Source organism: Malania oleifera, chromosome 4, assembly GCF_029873635.1.
Source record: "Malania oleifera isolate guangnan ecotype guangnan chromosome 4, ASM2987363v1, whole genome shotgun sequence".
Taxonomy (NCBI): Eukaryota; Viridiplantae; Streptophyta; class Magnoliopsida; order Santalales; family Ximeniaceae; genus Malania; species Malania oleifera.
This window is the reverse complement of record NC_080420.1, coordinates 93,186,118-93,210,901: the sequence shown is the minus strand read 5'-3', so window position 1 is coordinate 93,210,901 and position 24,784 is coordinate 93,186,118. Positions and strand designations below refer to the sequence as shown.

The 24,784-nt window shown below is 36.1% G+C and overlaps 1 protein-coding gene across 4 annotated transcripts in view; it reads left to right on the top strand.

The window, feature by feature from the left end:
* Positions 1 to 21,493, top strand: part of LOC131152977 (uncharacterized) — a 28,609-nt gene extending 7,116 nt beyond the window's left edge. Inside the window, exons 5-14 of one of the 4 annotated variants that reach the window (XR_009136135.1) lie at positions 833 to 912; positions 1,091 to 1,244; positions 10,607 to 10,668; positions 10,876 to 10,938; positions 17,076 to 17,134; positions 17,454 to 17,535; positions 18,492 to 18,541; positions 18,622 to 18,861; positions 20,773 to 20,841; positions 21,135 to 21,493. Coding sequence is in view for 1 of the 4 variants with exons in the window: in XM_058104964.1 (XP_057960947.1) it covers positions 833 to 912; positions 1,091 to 1,244; positions 10,607 to 10,668; positions 10,876 to 10,938; positions 17,076 to 17,134; positions 17,454 to 17,535; positions 18,492 to 18,541; positions 18,622 to 18,861; positions 20,773 to 20,791 (809 nt within the window). In the remaining 3 variants the exon portion in view is untranslated. Of the gene's footprint in view, positions 1 to 832; positions 913 to 1,090; positions 1,245 to 10,606; positions 10,669 to 10,875; positions 10,939 to 17,075; positions 17,135 to 17,260; positions 17,307 to 17,453; positions 17,536 to 18,491; positions 18,542 to 18,621; positions 18,862 to 20,772; positions 21,061 to 21,126 lie in introns of those variants that run through there. The other 3 variants (XR_009136134.1, XM_058104964.1, XR_009136136.1) reach the window with 3 other exon arrangements.
* The last annotated feature ends 3,291 nt before the right edge of the window (positions 21,494 to 24,784 follow it).

Here is a 24,784-nt window from a genome sequence, read left to right as displayed (position 1 = left end):
TTCTTAGATACCTAACTTGATTGGCAACCGTTGTTTTTATTTTTTATTTTTTTTTTGTTGTTTTTATTTTTTTTGTTTGGGATGATTTTTTGTTCTCTTTTCTGTACATTCTTTCTGTTCTAATGAAACCATATTCTTTTGTTATGGAAAAAACCCCTTGTAAGAAATTATATGCATGCCTGAATGCCTGATTAACGTTCTTTAACTTCTTTTATTTTTTGTGGCAAAAAGAAATACATTAAAGATTAGAGAAATTATATCCTAGGAGAGGACGAGATCCTCAGCAAGAAGAAAAGGAACAAGACAAGAAAAAAAAAAGGAAAGAAAACAACACAAAATAAAACAAAACCTTACAAGCTCTATTTACTTCTTATGACCTTGTAATATTTATCATCTTAGTTCCCTTTATGCAACCAGAAGTTTCCAACAGCATATGCAAAGTGTTGATCACATTTACTTGATTTTGGGTGTTTATGTTAAATAGGATGCAGTAGGCAGTAGCCTGTGTTTTCAAAATTTATTTGATTTGGGTGTTCATGTTAAATAGGATGCAGTAACCTAGGGTTTCAAAATTTATTTGAAGCTGGTTCTTTGATGCTCAATCTATTTTGGTAAGTGAACTGATGAGAAATTTTAGCCAAATCTTAACCCAGATGAGCACTTTTGCTCTTTTCCTATCTCAAAAGTTCAGGTCAATATTTTGTCGAGGCCTTACACAGACTGTACTAGACATTGTGATTGACAGTTTAACATATGTTGAGAGTTTTCATTGTGAGTAGCCATATGTACTGATTCCTAGTAATGTTTGCACATAACTTGTGTAAATCTGCAGATCTTGAAGGCAAGACTGACAGCAAGATTAGGGCTTTGGAAATAGTTGAAGAACTCAGAACCAAGAGAGCTGACAAACAGGTATCTGTAGCTTGTTGGGAAATTTTAACTTTCATTATGATGTTGTTGAAACATTTTAAATGTTGATTTAGTGAATGGATTGTGCTTCTGCTGACATTTTGATTTTCATATAATCTATTAATGACTAAATGTTCCACATCCCCATTTTTACTTTCATTTTGCCCTGCTCCTATCACAGTCGATGCTTCTTTTGGATGCCTTCAACAAAGATAGAGCTTCTTTACCTCAGCCGCTTCCAAACCCTCCACCATTGGCACCCTTGCCTGTAGTCGCTCCTGATCCTCGTACCCAGGAAATGATAAATGAGAAGTTGAAGAAAGCAGAGGATCTTGGTAAGTTAATAATTGAACTTAATGGCAGATGGTGTTGTGGTTTTATGTTTGCATTTCAAAGTTGTTTAATTTCTATAAACAGCACCTAAAAAGTTTGTTATTGGCAGAAAATATGAGCAACTTAATCTTTTACAATAGAGGATATGGGATGCTTTTTTCAGTTGAAAATCCTTTTAGATGCTCTTCGAATTTAACTGTAATTTTGCCAAGTTTTTTTGGTGGGTAAATTGCTCTAGTCATTGAACTTTGTCCTTTGTTGATTTATTCTATTCCAATCACCTGACTTCAATTTGTCCCAATTGACTCACTAAACTAACACATTTGTTGCAATGTCCCAAATTTGTTAAAATGGATTTTTAATAAACGGATGGAAGGGGTGGCATGAAGCTGATTCAACTCCTGGCCTCTCCTTTTTTGTCTTTAATCTATTATTGCTATTATTATTAGCATTGATGTTATTAGAATCGGGATTCTAAGTGGAATTTTTGGAGGGGTCTGCTGGATCAAATCATGGAATCGGATATAGATACAATTCTACTTTCAATGTAAATTACTAAATAAATATTAAAAAATTATATGTGGAGCTTCATGACGAGTCTTAAGACTAAAACATTGGTTAGTAACTTAGATAGTATAAGAAGTTAAAAATACATAGATAGTATAAGAAGTTAAAAATACAATAAAAAGTTCAAACAATAAAAAAAAGAAAAATAAGAAGAGCAAGAAAAGGACGAGGAGAAAAACAGTGCTCACTGTTGAGTCTTTTCAAGAAGCAGATCTGTTTTGAAGCATACCTCTGCAGCTCTGCTGGGCCTGCTGGTTTGGCTCTTTTCTTGGCTATGGTTGATCAAACATCAAGAAGTCTGTGTTCAATAGGAGTAAGGTGTTCTTGTCAAACACCAAATAAGGAAGAGGACTGAGGACTGAGTTCTTGTTGAACACCGAAGAACTGCTGATCAAATAGCAAGACTGCTCGCTGCTGATGATTGAACACCAGTTACCAGATCTGGTTGTTGAACAGGAGAGAAATTCAGGTTCTGGGTTGCTGAACTTTAATGAGTAGAGGACTGAGGTGTTGAACTCTAGGGAAGCCAGGTGCAGATTCTGCTGAATCTGTTCATTGATGGGTGGATGGGAGCTATTTTGCCCTAGTTTTTGGAGACTTTGGACCAAACATAAGCCTTTTGGGGCCTTTGGCCAATAAAAACATGTAGTGGGCCATTTTATTGAAGCCCAAAAAGAAAAAAAAGAAACCCAATCCAGGTAACAAAGTAGGATCTGTATGATTCTGATTCTATGATTCTACTGATTCTTTTACGATTCTATCACCATTCTACTTGATTCCGATTTTTGTTGCAACTTGGATCATTTGGGTGAATCTGGAATGTAGAATCGTACGATTCTACTATCTGGATCGCAATTTTGATAACCATGGTTACTACTACTGCTACTACTACTCCTACTACTACTACTAATTTTCAGATGTGTGTGAGGGAGTGTTTACAGAGATGCTGATGGGGTTGTACTGCAGCAATGCCTGCAACTTCTACTGCTAGCATCCAATGTGGACAGCTGGAGACTGCTTCCTAGTTGTATTTTTGTACATTCTTTCATACCTTAATTACCTGAGAGAGGAGAGGGATTTAGAATCATCTGATTCCATTGAAAAGAGGCTTAAATGACTTACAGTCAATTTTTTTGACCGAATTCATCATTTTCACCTAGAACTTTTCAATGTACAAAATAGGAAAGCCACCCTGAAATCAAATCATTTCATTCATTTGTTATTAGATCATGTTGAAACAAAAAATGATAATTTGATCATGCAGCATTTAATTGATTGACTGCCCCATACTGAAGGGTTTGAATTGTGTCAGCCTGAGATAGCCTTGCACCTGATTCTGGCAGCTTATCACCTGGATATAACATGCATTGCTAAGTTGCGGCATTTCTTATGCTCACCTAGCATTTGGGGATATATCTTGGGTTTAGAATCTGAATTTTATGATTTATCATGAATTGGAGGACATTCAATTAATGATTGAGTTATACAGCAAAATAGTCCCCTGTCATCTTATTCTGCCTGATAGCCCCCTTGGTTGATTTAGTCTTTTTATTTCCCCATGAACTTTAATCACTTCATGAAGAAGTTGCTTTGCTGAATTACTATACTTGGAGCCCAATAGAACATTCTGTGCCTCCAAAATGCTGTTTGTGATTCCTGATGCTGATGACAGTAATCCACCGGAGGGGTAGATGAAGTTGATAATGCCGATGCTAGTAGGAGGGCCAGCCTGCGCCAGCAGCTGAAGGCTCCACAGAACCTACTTTTTGCTGCAAGTGTGGTAAACTGCCATTTTCTACGGCTTCTTCCACACCATGGCCAACTGGGAAGGCCCAGTTGCCTGCTCTAGTGCTCTTACAGCGTGAAGGAAAGAAAGTCCAACAAAAAATTGTCAGAGAAGGCAAAAAAGACAACTCAATAACCTTTTTGGATAAGCAGAGGGAATAAATGTTTTTGAGTCACCAGATGCTGCCCTGCCCCTGGTGCTTCTCCAACTTAGGAGCAACCTTCAAGATGTGCTCTTTCGCGCACTTCACCATCCATAAAGAAAGAGAGTAACAGATAAAATGCGCGGGGAAGCTCACTTGCATAAGGACTGAAACCACACTTTTATGGAGAAGCTCACTTGTAGTGAAGAGAGAAACCACATTGACTGCTATTTTATAGGATCCCAGAGAGCTGTGAATCAGCAAACCTGCTAGAGGTTGCTGGTTAATAATATTCTAAGATTTGAATATTCCTATTTTTTAATTGCGATTAATACAGACTATTTGGAAACCTGTTAGAGGACAACACTTTTCTATTTTATGGAGATGCTCGCTTGAGGTGAAGACATAACAAAATTTTGGCTATTGTTATATTATAGGATCCCAAACAGCCAAAATTGGCAAATATGCTAGAGGATGCCAGTTAATAATACCCTAATATTCATACTTGCTAGAGGCTGCCAGTTAATAATATCCTAATATTCAAAGATTTGTATTTTTTAATTATGAGTTATTTCCTATCCTGCAAAAGTGTTAAGATCATGGTACATGTTATCATTAATTAGCGCGTTGCAGCTGGTTATTTGGAAGAAGTCTTTGTTTGGTTTGGTGGAGGGAACACCGTTGATGCAGGTGTAGAGGTGCTGCTTTAACACAAGTGGAGGCAGAGAGGGCTGCAAAGAGTTGGCTGGAGCATGGGTGCTTGGAGAATGAGGAAGCTTTCTTTGGTGGGCAACATCTCTTTTTCACATTGTGTTTTGCCCTCTCATTGGTTTGACCAAGTATATAATCCCAATGGGTGCTATGCAAAAGGGAAAAAAAGAAAAACCATCCGCATTGAAACTGTTAACAGAAAGGCCTTATAATTGGACGGAATGATGAACAGTGAAACAATATATGAAGTATAGTGACTCCAATAAAATATTTTAAAGTTCAGTGACTGATAGAATTTAGTCAAAATTTCAGTGACTGTCCATGAAATTTACTTCCATTTTTCCTGACCAAAGAAGCTGTTGCAGCTGTTTCAGCTACCTCCTGTTCATCTGGCAGTCCATGTCAGTTTTATTTGTTGATTGTTCTTAATAGAGTCGACTCTAGCAATCTACTGCAGAGTAGAAGGCTTTTCAAGGACCCATCTCTGGATGTATGTTCTCTTTGGCTTTTGAAAATTCAGAATCTGCTTCTCTCCTGGTCCTTCATTGCTCCTTTTCTTGGAGGGTGTGGAATAATCTTTTTAGCTTATTTGGAGAGAGTTGGATGTGCCAGTTGGGAGGATTTGGTAGCTATCTCTTTTTCAGGTTTTGGAAGGGGTAAAGATGGTTTGGCATTGTGGAGGTGTGCAATTTTTGCAGTTTTGTGGGGGATTTGGTTGGACCAGAATGCTCGTATTTCTCCAGGGAAGTGGATGTCTTCAATTATGCTTTGGGATAGGATCCAGTATCTGGCCTCCTTGTGGGCGTTTTCAGCATTATGTTTCAAAGGTTTTCTTTTTCTGTGATTAGTTTGTTTTTATTTTGTTTTTTTTTTATGGTTTTGTTATTGTATCATTTAAGGAGGATTTTTTATGCTCCTTGTTGTATGTTATAAAATATCTTCTTCGGTAAAAAATAACAAACATATTGACATTGCGACAAGTTTGTTTGTTTAGTGTGTTGATTGCAAGCAAATTGAAGTTGGGTGACTGGAATAGAATTAAATGCATAATTCAGTGATATTCTTACAATTTACCCAGTTTTGTAGAGAGGACCATAACATACAAGTCTTTACTGTCTATCACTCAAATTCTATATCATTATGAAAATTGATTATACTGATTGTGATTTCTTATTGTGCAAATATCAGCATTACCCTCCTCTATATGTTTAATTTTATGTGTCTGTGAATACACTTCTATGTTAGAAAAGGCTTGTTAGCGCTAAACTAGCCCGGCATAATTTCAACTTTACGTTCTACATTGACAAGCTCATCTGTTATTTTAACCTAACGATAGGTCATCAATCTCCCCTTCCTAACACTTAACAAGGTAGAATAAGTGATTGTTAGAAAATCCATTTAACTCAATTGTGCTTTGTGTTTTGTTCTTTCCTTGATTAGCAATTGGAGGGTTCTACCATTATGGGTTATTTTTCTAATATAAGGCTTTGATTATGGCCTGAAAAATAATTTGAGCAGCATGCTTGGCTTGTGTTGCATAATGAGGCTTTGGGATAGGATCGGTTTTGACACACCCACCAAGGCCGTTAAATGAGTTGCATCATGTATGTAACATTTCTTATTATAATATTTGCAATGATACTGCGAGATTTGTTTGCTTTGAGCATGTTTGAATTTTGATAGGCAAAAAACAGCTAGTCCCATGATTTTTAGCGGTGCATTTGTCCTCTGTTTGAGTTGGGGAGTTTGCTATCCAGTTTTGGTTTATCATGCTGACCAAGCTAGCTTTTATTTATTTTTTGCTGAAAAATTTTCTTGTGCTGGATGGTCTTGGAATGGAGCATTGGACAAAATTTAGCAATCAGCAGTCTGAATCTATGATTCGGTTACTGAATGTAACTATAATCAGTCTCTAAATTTGAGTACTGAATTATTTTAATCATTTGGTAACTAATCTCTGAATTGTGTGTTTTTCCCATTTTAACCTTGTAAAACTACAAAATATAAATTGAAATATTATACAACAAATACATCAAATACTGGGATGGCAAAAAAAAAACCCCAAAAAAAAAATCTGAAATCAATTGGATAAATCAGTAAATCGTTTAGGCCATTGGTCCATCCCAACCCATCTCTTCCTCTTCCTTCTGCATCAGGCCCTCTGTTTTTCAAAGACAAGACTGGAGCTTCCACCCACATGCATTCCCTCCTTATGATTACCTCTGAATTTTTTTCGAAGATTTGGGGCGAAATTGGCAAGTTGATTTGAGAGAGAATGAAAGATCTAAAAAACAGACTTGAAAAAATCCCCAAGGCATTTGATCTGGTACGAGATTTTGCCAGATCGATTCCAAATTAGCCATTGAAGACATCATTTTACCTCTTCGCCGATCGCTGAAAACCGTTTCTTGTTCATCATTGACTGCCAATTTGTGTTTTTGTGAGATAGATGAAGATACTCAATAGGAGAAATGAAATTGTTCGTGAATTTGTAGAATTTGTTTTCTGTTTGTGGCAAAGGCGAACCTGTTTGTGGGGGAAGATTGTTTTTGATCTCTTTGTGGGAGTATGTCCTGAGGGAGAGAATGGGAGGCATATTTCTTTGGGGGTAAATTTGTCAAAAAGTCATTAAGTCAATGCTCTGACCAAACTAGAGCACTGAGAATTGCTTTACGAAACCTGAGGCATTAAGAGGCTCCTAAGAGGTGTAAACAAACACGAACAGTTCACTTATTTTTGAACCATTTAGGGTCTAGGCTCTATTTAGAGGTTGTTAAGTGCGCAAACAAATGATCCCTTAGTGATCATATCTAGATATTGTGACTGAAAGTTCAACCATTTAGGGTCTTCGGCTCTATTTAGAGGTTATTAAGTGCGCAACAAATGACCCATTAGTGATCATATTTAGATATTGTGACTGAAAGTTCAACCATTAAGTGTCTGAGTTGTTAACTGAGTGATAATGGTTACGAAAAAGTGTTTTATGGCTATTATGAACCTTGGTGGTCTACTTTATAGTAGAAAATGGAGCACTAGACTTGGTATTCCATAACATCTCTTCCTAGAGCCGTTGTAAATTCTTTGAGTTGAGGAATAACTTATGAAAGCAATAGACAATAAATGAAGTAATGAACCATTGTATGAAAGATGGAAGCCTAGTGCTCTTTGAATATGACCATCTGGGTTGGTTCTGTCTCTGTTTTCACATTTTCGAAAACTAGATGCTTGAGAGTGTAAATGGCATAGTGGTCAAAGGTGCAAGGTGCACTGAGTTGCAAGTACTTGGAGCCTAGGCACAAGATGCGAGGCAAAGGTGCACGCCTCACAATGGGTTTGTAAAATGCCATATATAATGGATTCTTGATTCTAAACACACGAGAACTAATACTAATAGCTATTTAATTTGTTGAGCACTGTAGACCATGTTAATATAAAATATATAATTTAAAACATAACAAAAATAAGTTGTAAATATAATTTTTTAATACAATTTCTTATTCAATTTATTCATTCAATTTGATTCATCAACGAATGACCAAAACGAAAATGCTTGCCTTTCCAAAAACTCCACAAACATTGTATCACGAATCCAATATGATGTACTTTTGGGTCCCAGGGTCATCAGTCAAGCTTGATAGTATGGGACCCAAAAAGAGCTTTGTTCAAACTTGGGATGCATGTTTGTGAAGTTGTCAAGAATGCTAGCAGCACCATTACTAAAAGCATGATGTTATCACGCTGTCAACTATTGCGTGTATGTGATTTTCAATGAAGAATACAAAATTAAATTGATCTATTCGGGATTTATTTAAAAAAAAAACATGAAACTAATATATTTATTTACCTATGCATTTAATGAATGTGTTTTTTTTTTTGCAAAAAAGCCCAATAATTGAGATCCAATATGTTTGAAAAATGAGTGCAACAAATGCATATTTTGAATTATGTGGGGCATTGCAATAACTAAACTATTTTATTATTTATTTAATTGTTAAAAAAAGTCTTGATTGATTCTATTTTTTTTTAAAATTCAAAATCACAAGAAATTAGGATTGACAATAGAACATAAAACGAATACTGTTAACATAAATTTCTAATAATATGCAATGTTGGTGCCATAAATTACACAAAATAGAAGCAGAAATAAGCATCACCAAACCAAAAAAAAAAAAAAAGGGAGGGGGGGAAAGCAGCAGCAGAGCAGCGACTCAGCAGCTTTTGTCTCATTGTATGAGAAATTCCAGAAACAGCATTCAGTGTTCATGCCGGAAATTTCAGATAGCAAAAGCAGAAATACCAAAGAAAAGAAATACTTCCAGAAGAAACCAGCTCAGCTTCCAGATGTAACAGCAAAAAAGGGAAAAAAAAAAAAAAAAAAAAAAAAAAAAAAAAAAAAAAAAAAAAAAAAAAAAGGAAAAAAGAAGAAGAAAGAAGAAAAGACTGATGGCAGCAGTGCAGAAATTTCAGGGCTTGGAAGCACTGATACTGACATGGGATATGGATATGACATGATACTGACACGATGATATGGTGATTTTGTAAAAACAGGGATACAAGACGGGTAGGATACGTTAAGTTAATTAATATAAAATAATATTTTTCTTTGTAAATGAAAAATTTGAGGTAATAGTCATATCATTCAAACACTGAAAGTGCTTGGGGCACTTCAACAGTTCAAATCATATCCTGGGAACTAGATGAAAAGAGCCAAAGAGATAAGGAGATGGATTAGAGGGAGGGAAGGAGGTAGGGACTCATGTCAAGCAAAGAAAGAGCTGCCTTTGAGAGATAAGAGGCCCCAAATCTTCGACCTTTTGGCAGACTGGCAGAGAAGGGGCTTCAACCTTCAGTGAATGAAGCTATGATATTTCCAGTGATGAAGCCATCCCAGATCGCCGTTTATGAAGGCTGAGATGTCCTGCAAAGAAGACTAGGAGTCTGAGAAAGGTCCAAAGGCTGCAAATATGCCAGGATGGGGTTGTGAGTGCCCTAGTAAGTCGTTCAGTGAAGCTCTGCTGATTGTCTCTAGTTCATCTGCCTCTCTTTTTTTTTTTCTTCGGTGAGCGGCTAAAGACAACATTCGAGTTAAAACATGTACCATCTGTGTCCGTTCTAGGTTGGAGTGTGTCCGTGAGGGTCTAAAAATAAAAAAAAAAAAAATTAATTTCGGACACATGCTGGACATGTATACCACACACTCCAACCCTTTTGAAATATCTGTGTTTCCTAGTTTCAGGGAAAGGAGCAGAAATTGTATAAAGGACAGCAAAAGAAAACAGAAATAAAAACATAAAAAAAAGGGGTGTCATAGCTCTGACTAAGAGAAGCACTAGCCAGAAGAAGGTCGAAAGGAGAAAGTAGTAGTATGAGAATATCAGAGTAGAAAAAGAAGCATAAATTGTGTAAAAAATGCTAAAAAGTACCGAACAAGTAAAGTGAGGGGGTCAGCTCTAGCTGAGAGCAGCAGAATGCTGACTTGCTGACAGTCGAAAGATATTAGATGCAGGATATGATAGCATATTATATACTGCAGTTCATCTTTCATTTTTTTTTTAAATAATCAGATACACAAATCAGATGGCTGGGATTAGAAGATGAGGGGAAAAAAAAACAGGTCTTAAGGCAAAATATACATGAGACTGCCTCCTAGGGCCTTGCGCCTTGGTGCGCCTCTTGAGGTCGTCTTGACTTGACTGCTACAAGGGGCAAACCTCATTGCTGCATTGTGCCTAGCACCTAAGTGCACCGTTGACTACTGTGGCAGATGGTAGCAATTGTTTAAGGTCGAGCAAAAAATCAAGAGACTCTGCATATGACCAAATAATTGGGTGATTAGATAGACTTCAAGGTGCTGAATTATAAATGAAGCTGACCTGGTTAAATGTGATTTTTGGATTTTTTGACAAAGAAAGATTATTTTATTAAATTGCTTCTGATAAAATGTTAATCTAGTGGTCCATAATGCTTGCATTGTTAAAATTTGATAATGTAGTTGTGGCCCTGTGGGTTGTTCTTGGTTTCCTTCCAGGGAAGGTGATGGTTCGAGCTGTTTTAGTGAGGCTCCTGGGATGGTGTTAGCATGTGTGCATGCTTAATTATTAAAAAATGCATTACTATTTGTTGTTTCAAGCTGACAATTGTTTCTTTATGCATTTCAGGTGAGCAAGGAATGGTAGATGAAGCGCAGAAAGCATTGGAAGAGGCTGAAGCTCTTAAAAAGGTTCCTTTTTTAATTTTTTTCTACATTGTATATTGCTTAATAAAATTGTTGGTATGGTGTTTTAAGTAATTGGTATTTATATTATTGCTAACATCACATCGTTCAAAGAGAATTTTTTTTGGTCCTACTTTCAATCCTTCCTTTAAAGATTTTCAAGCATTAGTAGAAGCCTTTATTTGCGCCTAACAATGTCATTTTTTTCTTCAGCTACCTGCACGACAGGAACCTGTTCTGGATTCCTCCAAGTATACTGCTGCCGATGTTCGCATTGTGAGTAAAGCCTCCTCTGCTACTTCATATTCCTTCTTATTGTTGGAAGATGGGCGATCTAAGGGCTGGGTTGATTTGGAAATCATATTCATCCTGAAGTAGAAATTAGGAACGTATTTTTTTAAAATTCTTAAGCTAAAAAAGGTCTGTTTCCAAAAATATTCTTCTATAGAACTTTGGAATTTGCATGTGAAATGAGTTTTCTGCCCATAGAGGCAGATTTTTTATTTTTTTGGAGAGATTGCAGATTTTTTGGGTACATTTGAGAATATAATTATGAAATTGTTAAATTATCAGCTTAGAGCCTGATGCTCTTGTTATGCAGTTTTGGGATGGTCGGTAGCTTATTCATTCCACACATGGAGAGTCCATTCCTGAATTTAAACCTGCACCGGCCTTCATTATTATGAATATGATGAAAAAATAATTTTTCTGATAAAAGAACATTTTATTGTTTCTTAGAAAATTTTCTAATCAATTAGGAACATTTTTTTAGTGTTATTAATTAGAAATGATTCCTGCTGGGGAAAAAAGTTTCTTTAGGTGGATAATTATATTCTGTTAAGATCTAGCAAATCAGTAACGGATGGTTTCACTACTTGTTTAAAGGAATGTTTTAAAGGTGAAGGCGTAAGCTTCAAGGTGTTGAGGTGTAAGCCTTGTTGGACTTTATTTTTTTAATAATTAATAAATAAAACAAATTTATATATAGTATACAAATGAGAAAAAATTTAGAATAATTGAGAAAAATAAAAATAAAAAACATAATTCTTAAGTATCATATAGGTCAATTTTAGCTAACAAACTAAAATAATGCATGCTTTAATAAACATCACAAAATGGACACCATTTTCATGCTTTAAAGTTTGAACTATTAAATAAACATAACAAAAAGAATAGAAATCCAAATTAAAGCATCACAATGTCTCATCATCCAAGATTCTATGAATCTAATTCTAAATTAACGAAGTTCAGAGGGAACTATCAAGGTCTTCATCAAAGTCCTTGTCTTCATCAAACTCATCTATAGTAGGAGTTCTTTCACTTATAAATTCCCCCTCTCCCACTTCAACATCATCACCTTCCTAATTGTGACCAATTTCGGCCTCTTGTCTTTGTCTTGGGTGCCTGTGACTGCTTGTCTGGTGCGTTGGGATGACTTTCCATCATGTAAATACTAGTGTAGGGCTATTTTTCAGAGAGTTCTTCCCTAGGCTAAAAAGGGGAGTATGACTCCTTGGTCATATTGATGTTTCCTAGTGACAGAGTGAGAATAACATAGAAAGCTCTTTAGGGGAGTATGAGTGTTCATCAACTTGTAAAACTCACTAGCTATTGTCAACGTGTTTAGCCTAATTGCCTCCCTCCCTAGACACATTGTTAACGTAGGTGTTGATAATGAATTAGGTTACTTCAATGTTTACTACCTTAAGTGCCACTGCTTTCATAAGTTGCTTATTGCATTCGCTCATATCTGCTTGAATGACGATGAAAGTGTTTTGTTGGTGAATTGTGGTAAACGCTAGGTTGGCTAGTTAAACAAGAGGGCTTTAGTTAGCACTGCACGGTCCTTGCACAAATGTGTGAAATATTTGGCCCGTGACACCTGGTATTAGAGCTTGGTTAGTTGCTACGTGAATTTAGTTGTCTTCGTTGTGGGATTGGTAAAACTTTGATAAATGACCATGCCGACCAATGCTGAAAGAATTATTGTGCTAAAAGCATAGGCTAAGACAACAACCAACAACATGGTCTTAGAGATGGCCCGATTGTTGGAACTTGTTGGTGAATTGGAGGGATCACAAAAGCATTAACAAAATTGGAAATGGCAGAGGACTTTCACCACACTGTGGAGACCTTGCGAGCTCAGATAGCTGATCTGACTGCAAATATGAATGTGATGGTTCTTGCTATGGGAAACTCTAGCACTCCGGTGTTTAGTAAGACCAAGGTACTAGAACCCAAGACATATGAGGGTGCTTGTGATGCCAAGGAGTAAGAGAATTTCTTGTTTGATATGGAGTAGTACTTTCGCGCTTTGAGGACGGACTCAGAACAAGTGAAAGTGGATACTGCGACTATGTACTTGGTTGGTGATGCCAAACTGTGGTGGCGTACTAAGTACAATGAAATTGAGAATGGACGCTGTGTAGTGGATTGTTTGGCAGATTTGAAGAGAGAGCTCAAGGTCTAATTCTTTCCTTAGAATGTTGTGTACAATGCTAGGAGGAGGCCGAGAGACCTCAAGCATACTGGGTCAACCAAGGAATACATGAAACAATTTTCTGCTTTGATGTTGGATATTAGGGACATGTCGGAAAGGACAAATTGGTCTATTTTCTTGAGGGGTTGAAATTGTGGGCAAGAGCAAAACTTCATGGGCAAAGAGTTTGAGAGTTGTCTACCACACAAGATGCCGTGGAACGCTTGACTAACTACGCTGGTGATAATACTGCTTCATCCAAAGAGAGTGGTGTAGGCGGAAACAACGGAAAGTCTTTCAAGAAGGGCAAATCAAAAAGTGAGGGGAGCCGATTATAAGTCATCAACTTCAAAAGAAGCTTCATTGTCTTGAGGGTTCAACACGCCCACTAGAAAGGGTAAAATTTCATGCTACTTATGTCGAGGCCCTCACAGAGTTGCTGAGTGGCCTCATAAGTCATTACTCAACGCGTTACAAGTTTCCACTGTCGAGAGGGCATTTGAAAGTGATGAGGAAGAGGAGGATATCCTGAGGATGGGTGCAATGCGACTAGTGAATGCATTGGAAAATAGGCAAAAGCACCGAAAGTTGCACAAGCGAAAGGATTGATGTTTGTAGACTTGAGGATCAATGGGAAGAGTACCCGTGCTATGGTGGATACCGGGGCTACCCATAATTTTGTTTCATAGGCAGAAGGAGGGAGACTCAACCTATCCTTGGAGAAGGATTCAGGATGCATGAAAGTGGTGAATTCTGTAGCCCAGCCTAGTCTGGGAGTAGCCAAGCAAGTGACTGTGAAGCTTGGGTAGTGGGTAGGTCATGCGAATTTCAATAAAGCTATAGGTTAGGACTTAAAAGAAATGGAGAAATATAAAATGATAATTTAGTATATTAAAAAATGACTATTTATGTGTACATACTCAAGTTCTGACAATAATCATTGGTCTTCATTTTTCTAGGAATTATGGAATGCGAGCTGTCACAAGCTTGTGTTGCTTAAGCATTATCTCCTTCAAAAGCTACCTCCAGCAAAGCTCTAACAGTATCAGCTTTGAAGAGATTTTCATCGTCAAACATAAGTCACATGAGGCAAAAAATGTTGGTCAAATAAAACAATTGAGCGAGTCCTTATACCTTCATGCACTTTTGCATATGTAGAGGTGCACCACATCTTCGAAGAGAACATAGATTGATGGCCTCCCCTTTGCTTGTACCTTTGTTTGTAAAAGCTTTGAAGTGTCAAAAATGCAGTAGCAAAGCGTGTTGCTATAGGGCGGACAAGTGCAAAGTTGTTGGTGAAATGCGTCCTCATCATTGCTAGTGCATAGGAATGATTATAAATAAATTTCACAACTTGCTTAGCCTTTAGGATTGTGGTTGCATGAATCTTCAATTTTTCAATATCCTCCAACATGAGATCCAAACAATGTGCAGCACATGAAGTCCAATAAAGCTTCTCCCTCTTTCCCATAAGCCTCTTTCCACCACTTATCATGTTCTTTGCATTATCAATTATCACCTGCACAACATTCTGCTCGCCAACTTCCTCAACCACCTCATCCATATACCCATGGTCTTAAATTTCCACGAAATTGTTGAAATTTCCGTCTAAATTTCCGATTTCCGTCACCCTCGAAATTGAAATGGCAGTCGATTTCCGTCTTACATAATTTCAGTCGAAATCTCAACGAATCATCCGAAATTTATCGAAACCTCGAAATTTTAGCGAAATTTGTCGAAATTTTAACTATGCAATGAAATTTTGTCGAAATTCAAATGAGAGATTCAAGAGTGAAGTGAAATTTCTCTTTTAATTTATTTTATTGAAACAAAAGGTTATCACAAGTGCTTTTGAAATTATATGAAAAAATTAACTTATAGTAATATTTTATTTAACCATTCATGTCTAAATTATCAATATTTGTATAATAAATAATTTTCAAATGATTTATGAATTTCATTTGCATTAACTGAATATGTTTAATGTACATTATCTTACAAGCATGTTTGATACACATACTATTTTACGACTTTTCCACTTCATACAAAACATAGATGTATTTAATTTGTAATATATTAGTCTTAAAACTTATATTATTATGTTTGTTAACCATTTCTAAAGTTTCACAAATAATTTCATGCTTTACTACTAGTTTCCGTTATTTTTTCAAATCGAAATCGAAATTGACATCGAAATCGAAATTTCGGTCAAAATTTCCATACTTTTGGAGCTTCGAAATTTGAGTCAAAATCGAAATTTAAGACCTTGCATATACCTAAATATCAAATCTCCATTTTTTATATAAAAACCATGTAACAGTAGGACTATTCACAAGGAAATTAATCAGGGCCCTTGAACACCATCAGTCCATCCATCAACCATGGTAGAACATCCATATTCCTTCCGAGCTTTTTTGTTCTCTTTCAACATGCCATTTATGTCTTTCACTTCATCTTTAAGAATCCATGTCTTCATCCCTTGCATGGATGGATGCTTGAAACTTGGCCCGTAATTAGCAATACCATCCACCGTAATACGCCAATATACGTCATCCGTAAAACTAAATGGAAGAGCATTGTTGAACGCATGACGTTCATTTTCTTACACATTTCATTTCTCTCATCTTTCTTCCATTTTGAGTTTAGAGTGGCTTGTTTGGTCAGTGAAGATGCGAACTTATCCATTGGACCTCTATCCTTAGATTAAGGCCACTCCCACTCTTTTGTTGCTCAACATTTCCAACCAATGGAGAAGAAGCACTCTCAATCCCTCCCCTTGTATCCATCCTAATCTCTTCAATAAGATCATTTCTTTTACACTTCTCTTGGAATTTTTCAACGGCGATCTTGCACTCATCTCTAATGTTTTGAGGAGCTTTTGCGCAAGGCTTCATTCCCTTGTACCAGCCAAATGATGTTTAAATCTTGTCACAGCCCCTCTGCAAGTTTGATCACAAAATTTACTTCTTAAATATTTTTCTTCCCGATTCACCTTCAATCATGTTTTTGTTTATTGATCTGGAACAATCTGCAGCTGCAGCAGGAAATTAAAACTTTTTTCAGACTTGAGAGCTCTTTGCAGGAAATGGGGAAAAGAGCAGCAGAGAAACAGCTGCTCTTCAATCTTCTGTTGTGGAAAATTTGGGGAAAAGTAAAAACCTAAAACAAACAGCGAGGATAATTGGGGGGTAACTATACTAACTAATGAAAATTGAAAATTCAAACGTGAGAAATGAACAGCAGTAACTGAAAATTGAAATATGAAAATTGAAAATTGGAACAGCAGCTCTTAAATCAGCAAGGATTTATTTGTTCATTCATTGATTTCATTCTTTCCTAATTTTCCAAATTTTCATAATTCACATATGAAAATTGAAAAGTCAAAACAATTCAAAAGCAGCTGCAAGTGCAACTCACCTTGACTTTCAGAGTTTCAGTTCAGACTTGAGAATGAGATAGATTTGAAACATACTGACAGTCTCCTGAGACGAACAAGACTGGAGAGGGACAAGAGGTCAGAAGGGGTTGCTGGAGAGAGATGAGAGGCTGGAGGGAGCTGTTGGAGAGGAAGAGCTCTGCACAAGTCCTTCAGTTGTTGAGGGGGGGGGGGAGCCTAACTTTTTTTTTTTTGTTGAATACTTTTAATATTATTGAGCAATTTTATCTGCTCCCAAAAGGCATACGCATTTCCATCAGAGGCATAAAAGTCGTGAATTTTGTTCTGAGGCATATGCATCAGCCCCTAAGGCAACGCATTTGAGGACTTTTGCTTTTTTAAGTTGCTCCTTAGGGTGTTTTATGCCCAAAATGCATCATGCCTCAAGAAAGCCTTTTAAAACACTGGTTTAAAGTATATTTTAATTTGAGATTGATACATTTGACAATTATGATGTACATAGTTATCTAAGGTTTCCAAAATCTGGTGCTTTTGCAGACTGATCAGAAGTTACGTGTCTGCGACATTTGTGGAGCATTTTTGAGTGTTTATGACAGGTAAAATTATTGATCTTATTGCTATGAAATAACTATGCTTTTCTAAGAGTGACAAAGAACTAGTATTTGGGGCTTCAAATACTTCCATCTTTTGACCTTGCGGTTATACCTCCTTGTCACCAGCAGGCTTTTGGGCCCAGTTTTACGAGGATAACTTTTGCAGCTAAAGAATGTGCGTCTTTTTCTGTTTAATACTTGTAGATCATGCTATTGTTAGCTAGAAAGTTATGGGGCAAATGTACCACTATATTCACTAATTTTTTAAAAAAGTTGTAGATATGGTGAGATCACAAATTTGGAATTTCATGTTGTTTTTCAGTGACCGTCGTTTAGCAGATCATTTTGGAGGAAAGCTTCACTTGGGCTATATGCAAATCCGCGAGAAGTTAGTGGAGCTTCAGGTAATATTTGTTTTTGTATAAATAGAATTTTTATTTGGTAATTGTATGGTGAAATCTGGATGCTTATTAGCACACAAAATGTGGATTTTATTGTCTATTAATCAATGTTGCTTATTTTCTATGCAGTTGAACATAATACTAGAATATACTATGCATTTTACTGGGAACAATGATCCACAATTTTGTTACAGATTAACTTTATACAGTTCATATTCAGTTTAATGCTGTAGTGCTAAGTGGGTTTTATATGTTGTTTCATCTAAAATATCCTTGGTTTGTTCTTAAGCTGGTACTGTGAATATGTTGATTCAGGTGCTGGTATAATGTTTCACATTCTTCTCTAGAGATTCTCAGTTAATATGCCATCTGTGAGTTTTCTAACCTCGGAGAAGAGTGGTTGTGCATTTTTTAGTATCTTTTCATTAAGATCTAGTTATTAGATAATTGAGGTTTTTTTCTTTTGCGTGGAGAAAAGCGACGTCAGCTGCTGTAGTTGTCCTTTCTGTTGTTTCTGTATCATGAGATTTTACTCACCACCCATTACTGGAGACTGGTGTCACGAGATTCATTATGTAACTTTACTAGGATTTGAATTGTATTCTTCTTTGTAAATTCTGGAGAGCCTTATGCTATTATGAGTAATTTATAAGAAAATTATGTGAGAGCATTTGCATGAACTTTTCAACATGCTTGGGCGTGGTTGAGTAAGCATTGCATGTTTGGGAGATTATGCCTAAGGCCTGATGTTTTAGTTATGTGACGGTAAGTTTCCATGTTATTTGAGTTGATGCCTTTTACTGGTTTTGGTGAAAAGTTTATGGCGTATCATGCATAATTTTCATGTAGATATTATTCTAGTCCCTATGATGTCACCATTTCTAGTTTTGCACAAGTGGGTTAATTTTTTCGGTTAAAAAGGGGGTTCAATAGTACGTACTTGATGTTTAATATCTCAGGAGGAGAGAAACAAGAGTCGCAAGATTGATCGGCATGATGATGGTAGAAGGTAGTCTGACATTGTTTTTTATTAGTTTTCCGCACTTTTAAGTTCTTTGTTGTTCCATATTTACCCTCATGATCTTATAGATCCAAAGAACGAAGTCGAGACCAAGACAGGGAAACTAGCAGGGACCGGGATCGGGCTGATAGCCGTGAGCAGTATAAGGATCATGATCGTAGGAGCCGAGATCGTGATAGGTATTATGATCGCGATCGTGACCATGATCGGGAGCGTGATAGAGATCGTTCTCGCAGTTATGATTCAAGAAGCCGTCGAAGATCACGCTCACGGTCAAGGGAGCGTTCCAGAGATTATGATCGCCACAGGTACTTGTGCTCCTCCTTTGATGTTATCGCAAGCATTGCGATTGTCTGGTGTGATTGTTTTTTCATATTTCATTGCAGCATCATTGTGAAATTGCTGTTTTGTTTGACTAGTCTAGGTTGCAGTTGAACTTGATTCATTCTGTGATGTGTTCTTTATAAAAAAAATTCTTTCATTTGGATTTGAATCACACATCTCTAGGTGTGTTTAATTGATGCTGAGGCATGTACTTGGACATTGCACACTTATTTTTTTATTTTTATAAATACATTCTGTATTAAAAATTATTTTCAGAACATATCCAAAAAAAACCAATAAAATTCAAGGAATGATTTTAAGGTGTTTCCTGTGTTTTCGGATATAGTTTTCTGGTTACAATGAAAACAGTTATGTAATCCAATTTTTAATAATATAATTAATTATAATTATTGTTGTGACAAATTGTGAAAACAATTTTGAAATTCCAAAGCCAAAATGCTGTTCCACTGTTTTCAATTCTGAAAACAACTTCAAAAACAACTAAGAAAATGCACCTTTTAGCATAAAAAATACACGATACAGTCCCTTGTTTTCATTTTTAAAAACAACAATGTAGAAACTCGTTTTATGATCCTTAACCGAAAGGGAGCCCTTACATGCTCTGGCTGAGTGGGGTCCATCATTGTTGTCGTTTATAGGACGAGCCTATTAGAATTGATATACTTTGTCTTAATTAAAGTGGCAAAGTATGATGCTGGACAATAAACACACTTTTTAATGGACTGGGGAATTCGTTTTGAATGTTTACCCCTATCTAGCATGTGTTAAGGCCTGGACTGCACCAGAAGGCATGAGGTGTAAGCATGTCAGCCTTCATGCTCTTGAGAAAAGTTCAGAGATAATTGAATGAGGAAGATGCAAGAGATTTATGTTTTAGATTTTTGAGTAATTTATGGTCAACTGAATAGTTGGTTGTATCAGTAATAAGTTTGTAAATACAATGCTTTGCCCCTAGAAATTCTTGTTGGGTTAAATATCATTTTTTTGCACCGGCTGCTAAAAAGCTTTATCATGGAAAAGCTTCGAACCTTCTTAACTTTTACTTGCCTCTGAATTTCTGTCAACCCACCACTTTCCCTCCCACTTTCCAACTTTTTCCTGTGCTATAGTTGTTTGAGTACATTCCTCTTTATTGTTCAACAAATAAAAAATCATCTGTATTAAGCCTACAAGTTTCCTGCCATTCTAGTGTACCTGCTAAATGGCACCAAAGACATGCTGTTGGAGCTGTCTTGTTCGTTTGGCATTGGCATTTCCAGATTTGTTATATTTTACTTGAGGCTCTGCATTTGCAAGATTGACAAAAAATGCAGTTGCCAGAAAAAGGTGGTCCGATTGAAGTTAGAGGTCCTAGGAAGGGTAGAGTTTGACCTAGAGAAATTTAGATTGAGATGGTAGGAATTTGTTGCCCTCCAATTTCCACTGTATTTTGACTGAGATCACAGAGGAGGATTCATATAACTGCCCTATTCTATAGAGTTTTTTTTTTTTTTTTCTTTTGATTCATTGTCAGCATTAGCTGCTGCAGTGCTGTTGTCTTCATAGTCACTGTTGTTTTATAGTTCTGTCCAATTTTTTTTTGCCTGAACTCTTTTCTTATGGCCTCAGCAGTCTTCTAGAGAGCTGCTTCCTCTAGGTGACTTATGCTGAGAATGTTATTTTCCTGGAGAAAACTGTTATGCTGGGGCTACTAGCCTTTCCAAAATGCTGGAAACTTTAAAGATTGTAATGGTTGTTCATGAAACAGCCATTGATTTACTGCATTTTGTTATTAATAATTTATGCAGTGCATGTTTTTCTTGCATTGTGAGCTTTGCATATGCAAGTTTTATGCAGATTTTTTATGCTGAGGAATCATTTCCTTCTGTTCTCAGGCGTTACGATCGGTACTAAATCTGCACAGCTGAGCTGATGAATGTGAAAATTATGTTCTCTTTCCCTAGGTCAGTGTTGGAATTGCACATGAATTCTTGCTTTAAATTTCTAATGGTTTTGTGCGGCTGCTACTGTAATGGTAGAAAAAATACCAGTTTTCTAGGTCTTTCTCCGGTGACATGTTTGGTGGGATATTTATCCTGCTCTGTTTTGGTTTTTCCAAAGCATGGGATGTAATATGGATGTTTAGCCTTCTATCTATACAAGCTATGCTCTGTGCCAACTAATTTGAATTGTGTTTATGAAGCGTAACATCATATTTTCATTTGAAGATCTATTTTCTCTGATTTAAGGATGGCAGTTTTGACTGAAGTCGGGAATATGGAGGATTTTTTGAGCCCAAGTTCAGAAAGCAGCTTGAGCAGTCTGATGCCCGTTTGGACAAAGTAATATTGTTAATCTCATAATAGGCAACAGTTCAGTTGGAAAATGATTATTGATCTAAAGTCAACCTTGAAGGAGTTTCAGCATGAGTTTATTTGGAAGTGATTTTAGGTTTAAAACCAATGTGGCTGTTAAAAGTTTCATATGTCAAGGTTATTTGCAGGTTTAGCAAATATACATACTATTTGTTTTTTTGAGTCTGTTTAGATCTATTCCCTAGATAAGAACAATGGTTTTTTGTTTTTCCCTAATCATTCAAAGAAATAAGTTTCAAAAGAGATGATGAGAGAATTAGCGGGACAGCGATTACTTCCCGAGGAGGAAGTTTGTAGTAGACTCACCCTTGGTTGAGATGTATTTCTTTTTTGATAACGTGAGAACTCTAACCACCAGCGAGCCCCCCTTTGGATCCCTAGTGCGGCACCTTTATAAAAAGGTGGATGCATAGATCTCTTCACTCAACCAACTCGTGCCCTTTGGAAGGTAACATCTTTGTTTTCAATGTAGAAAAGCCTCTTAGCCCTAGGGGGCCTCCAATTCCATTATCATACCTTCTCTATCATGTTTGCATTTCAAAATCAAGTTAAAACTGCCTATTTGTTGATCTTCCTCGAGGTACGATTTTCCATAAGAGATCTTTCGTATATACAATAAATCTCCGTTTGTTGTCTAGTTACATTTAGGATTTGTTCGGTTCAAGAATTTTGCTCAGGACAAAAAAAATGAAAAAATATTTTTTTCATTATATTTTCCTTCTAAGTTGAATATTACAAAAAATAGAAATGTATTTTAATATAATTAAAAATCAATAAAAATAATATTTTAATGATATATAAAATTAAAAATTTATTTTTTGTTCTTTTTCGATATCTGAGCATGATAATGTTGATTTTTTGAGATTTTTTTTTTGTAATACTTTTTTGAGTTCCAAATAAAACTTTAAAGTGCAAAAATACCTTTTAAACTTTAGCGGGTGGGGAAAGGTAAATCTATCAATATGGAACATTTGGAATCCAGTTTTAGCCATCTACGTTGGCATCTAAGATTGTTCTTGCTAGCTCAGCAATTTATTGTTATTTTTAAAAAATAATTTTGGTATTTGAATCATAATTAAATGATGAATTCTTTTAGCTCATTCCCATTTGGTTGAACTTGGGAGTAATGCAAATTGATGCGGATCTCTTTTCTTCTCCTTTTAAGTTCAAGAAAAATCTTTTGAAGCATATATGATTTTTTTGGAACTGGTTGAATTATGAGCAAACAAGGGATAGCCTGGATGTGGGATGTATTCAAGAATCAATTATTCTCAAACTTCATATTTTAAACAACAGATCAATCATCTTCTCGGAGTTGTGACTTGTATTTAATAATGCACTCATTTTGTGAATCTTTTCTCCCTTTCTCTAAACCTCATCGTATTACACATACCCGAATTTCAATACATTTTTCATTCCAATATAATTCTTTGTTTCCTAAATTTTTTTTCCCCTGCATTTCGATTGGACGCTGAAAAATAATGTTAAAATTACAAAAATTAGTAGTGTTTTAGCTATTTGATTAGCAAACTAGATGAAGCCATTATTTGATGGACTCTTGAGGACAACGGCCTTCCATTTGAAACAATACCTTGGTAGTCTATTATTCCGGTGGATTAGTCGAGTGTCCAAAGGGTCTCAAACGTCATCATTTCAAAACTTAAAAAAATAAAAATAAAAATAAAAATGAAATGTTATCTTAATGAATATTTGAAATTAATATTTGGATAGCTATATAAATTGTTATAATAATATTATTATTAACTTTCAACATATAATTAATATATTATAATGCCTCAAAAATTATATTTGATTACTCATTTATGTTAATAAACATAAATTTAACATAGAAATGAAAGAATCTGGAGTAATTAATGACCAAAATATTGCAGAATACAAAGTGTCTCAAGTTTACCAAAAAAGTAAAAAAAAAAAAAAAAAACAACATGGAGGGGGAAAGAGATAACAATTTTAATTTTTTTTTTAATAGAGATAAAAGTTCGAAGAGTTCAAAATCATATTGTCTTTATTTTCTAAATGAAACTACATTGTGGGTGTAACAAAACAAAAGCACACTTTGAAAAAACATAGAGCTTGCAAGGGTTTTATGTGATGGGGGGGGGGGGGGAGGGGGGTTTGTTTCGTTGAGAAAAATAGGAAGAATCCACAAACCTTGTTTGGTATAACTAAGGTATGTGAATTGGTGAAATTAGTTTATTTGGGAATAGTAGCTGCTGCACTTTCAATAGTCAAAAAGGCATTGGAGAACGAAATTTATGAGTTAAATAATTATTATTATCGATTGACGAATTAAAGAAAATAAAGAAGAGAAGAGAAAGTATAGGAAGAAGCATAAGAAATCCTCCTCTAAATATGCAAGAACGAAAAAGGAAATTATCAAAACAGCACTACCCTCTAGTTATGCTCTAAATCTGAAAAAGACAGTCCATTGAAACAACCAGCTACAAAAACCCATGAAGAGGCCAAATTTTGAATTCGATCCTAAGGTATAGAAGAACATATCTTATTTTCCATGAACATATGTGCATTTTGCCCCAATCAAATCCCTCAAAAAACACCAAATAGCCTATGTCTTCGCAATGCCAAACCATCTCTACCTCCTTCAAAAACCTAAAAATGAGATAGTCAATAGATCCTCCACTAACTTCAAACACACCCAATTCTCTCCAATAGATCCTCCACTAACTTCAAACACACCCAATTCTCTCCAGATAATCCAAATAAATTATTTCATGCATTCTATGAATAGAAACAAAGAAAGTAATATTGGCCCACTCATGTGGGTGCAATAAATGTTAAGAGAGGAAGTCAAAGATTGTATCCTCTCCATGAATCATGCATGATCCAGCGTGATTATTTTTCGGCACCAACTTCTCCATAGTCAAGATTTGCAGCTTGCAATTGCTGGCTCAACAAATGCTGCTCTATATCCATGTCTCCTCTCCTCCCTTATAAAATGGGTTGTGCGTTGTAGAGGAAGATATACACAAGTGTAATTAGTAGTGTAAAATGCAAGTGAACTGTGTTGTGTTTGAGAGGCAGAGAGGTTGAGCTGAGGGTTGAGTTTTGAGTGTATTACTCCTCCTCCACTGTATTTCCTATTTATATAGTGAAGTTCCTTCTCTTTTGTGGACGTAGGCCGAGTTTGGTTGGACCACGTAACTCTTGTATTCCTTATGATTGCTTGCTTGTGTTTGTGTTTTGGACCATCCCCAATCCCCAACAATTGGCATTAGAGCATTTGGAAAGGGTAATGAGTGTTCAGAGTGGTTTTTTTGTACAAAACCCGAACACTGCAAGTGAAGGTCCAAATTTTCAAAGTGCTCCAATTGAAAATATGAGCATACCATCAGGTTAGCGACGGTGAGATGAAGCTGAAACAGCAAGCCACGTCGCAAAACTCATCCCAAGAATTCTACACGCGCCCAACAGAGGCTGAACGCCATATTCACGCGCCGCCATTAATTCTTCTCATCTGCCAGCTCCTCGAGTTGCTTCCCTGCGAATATCC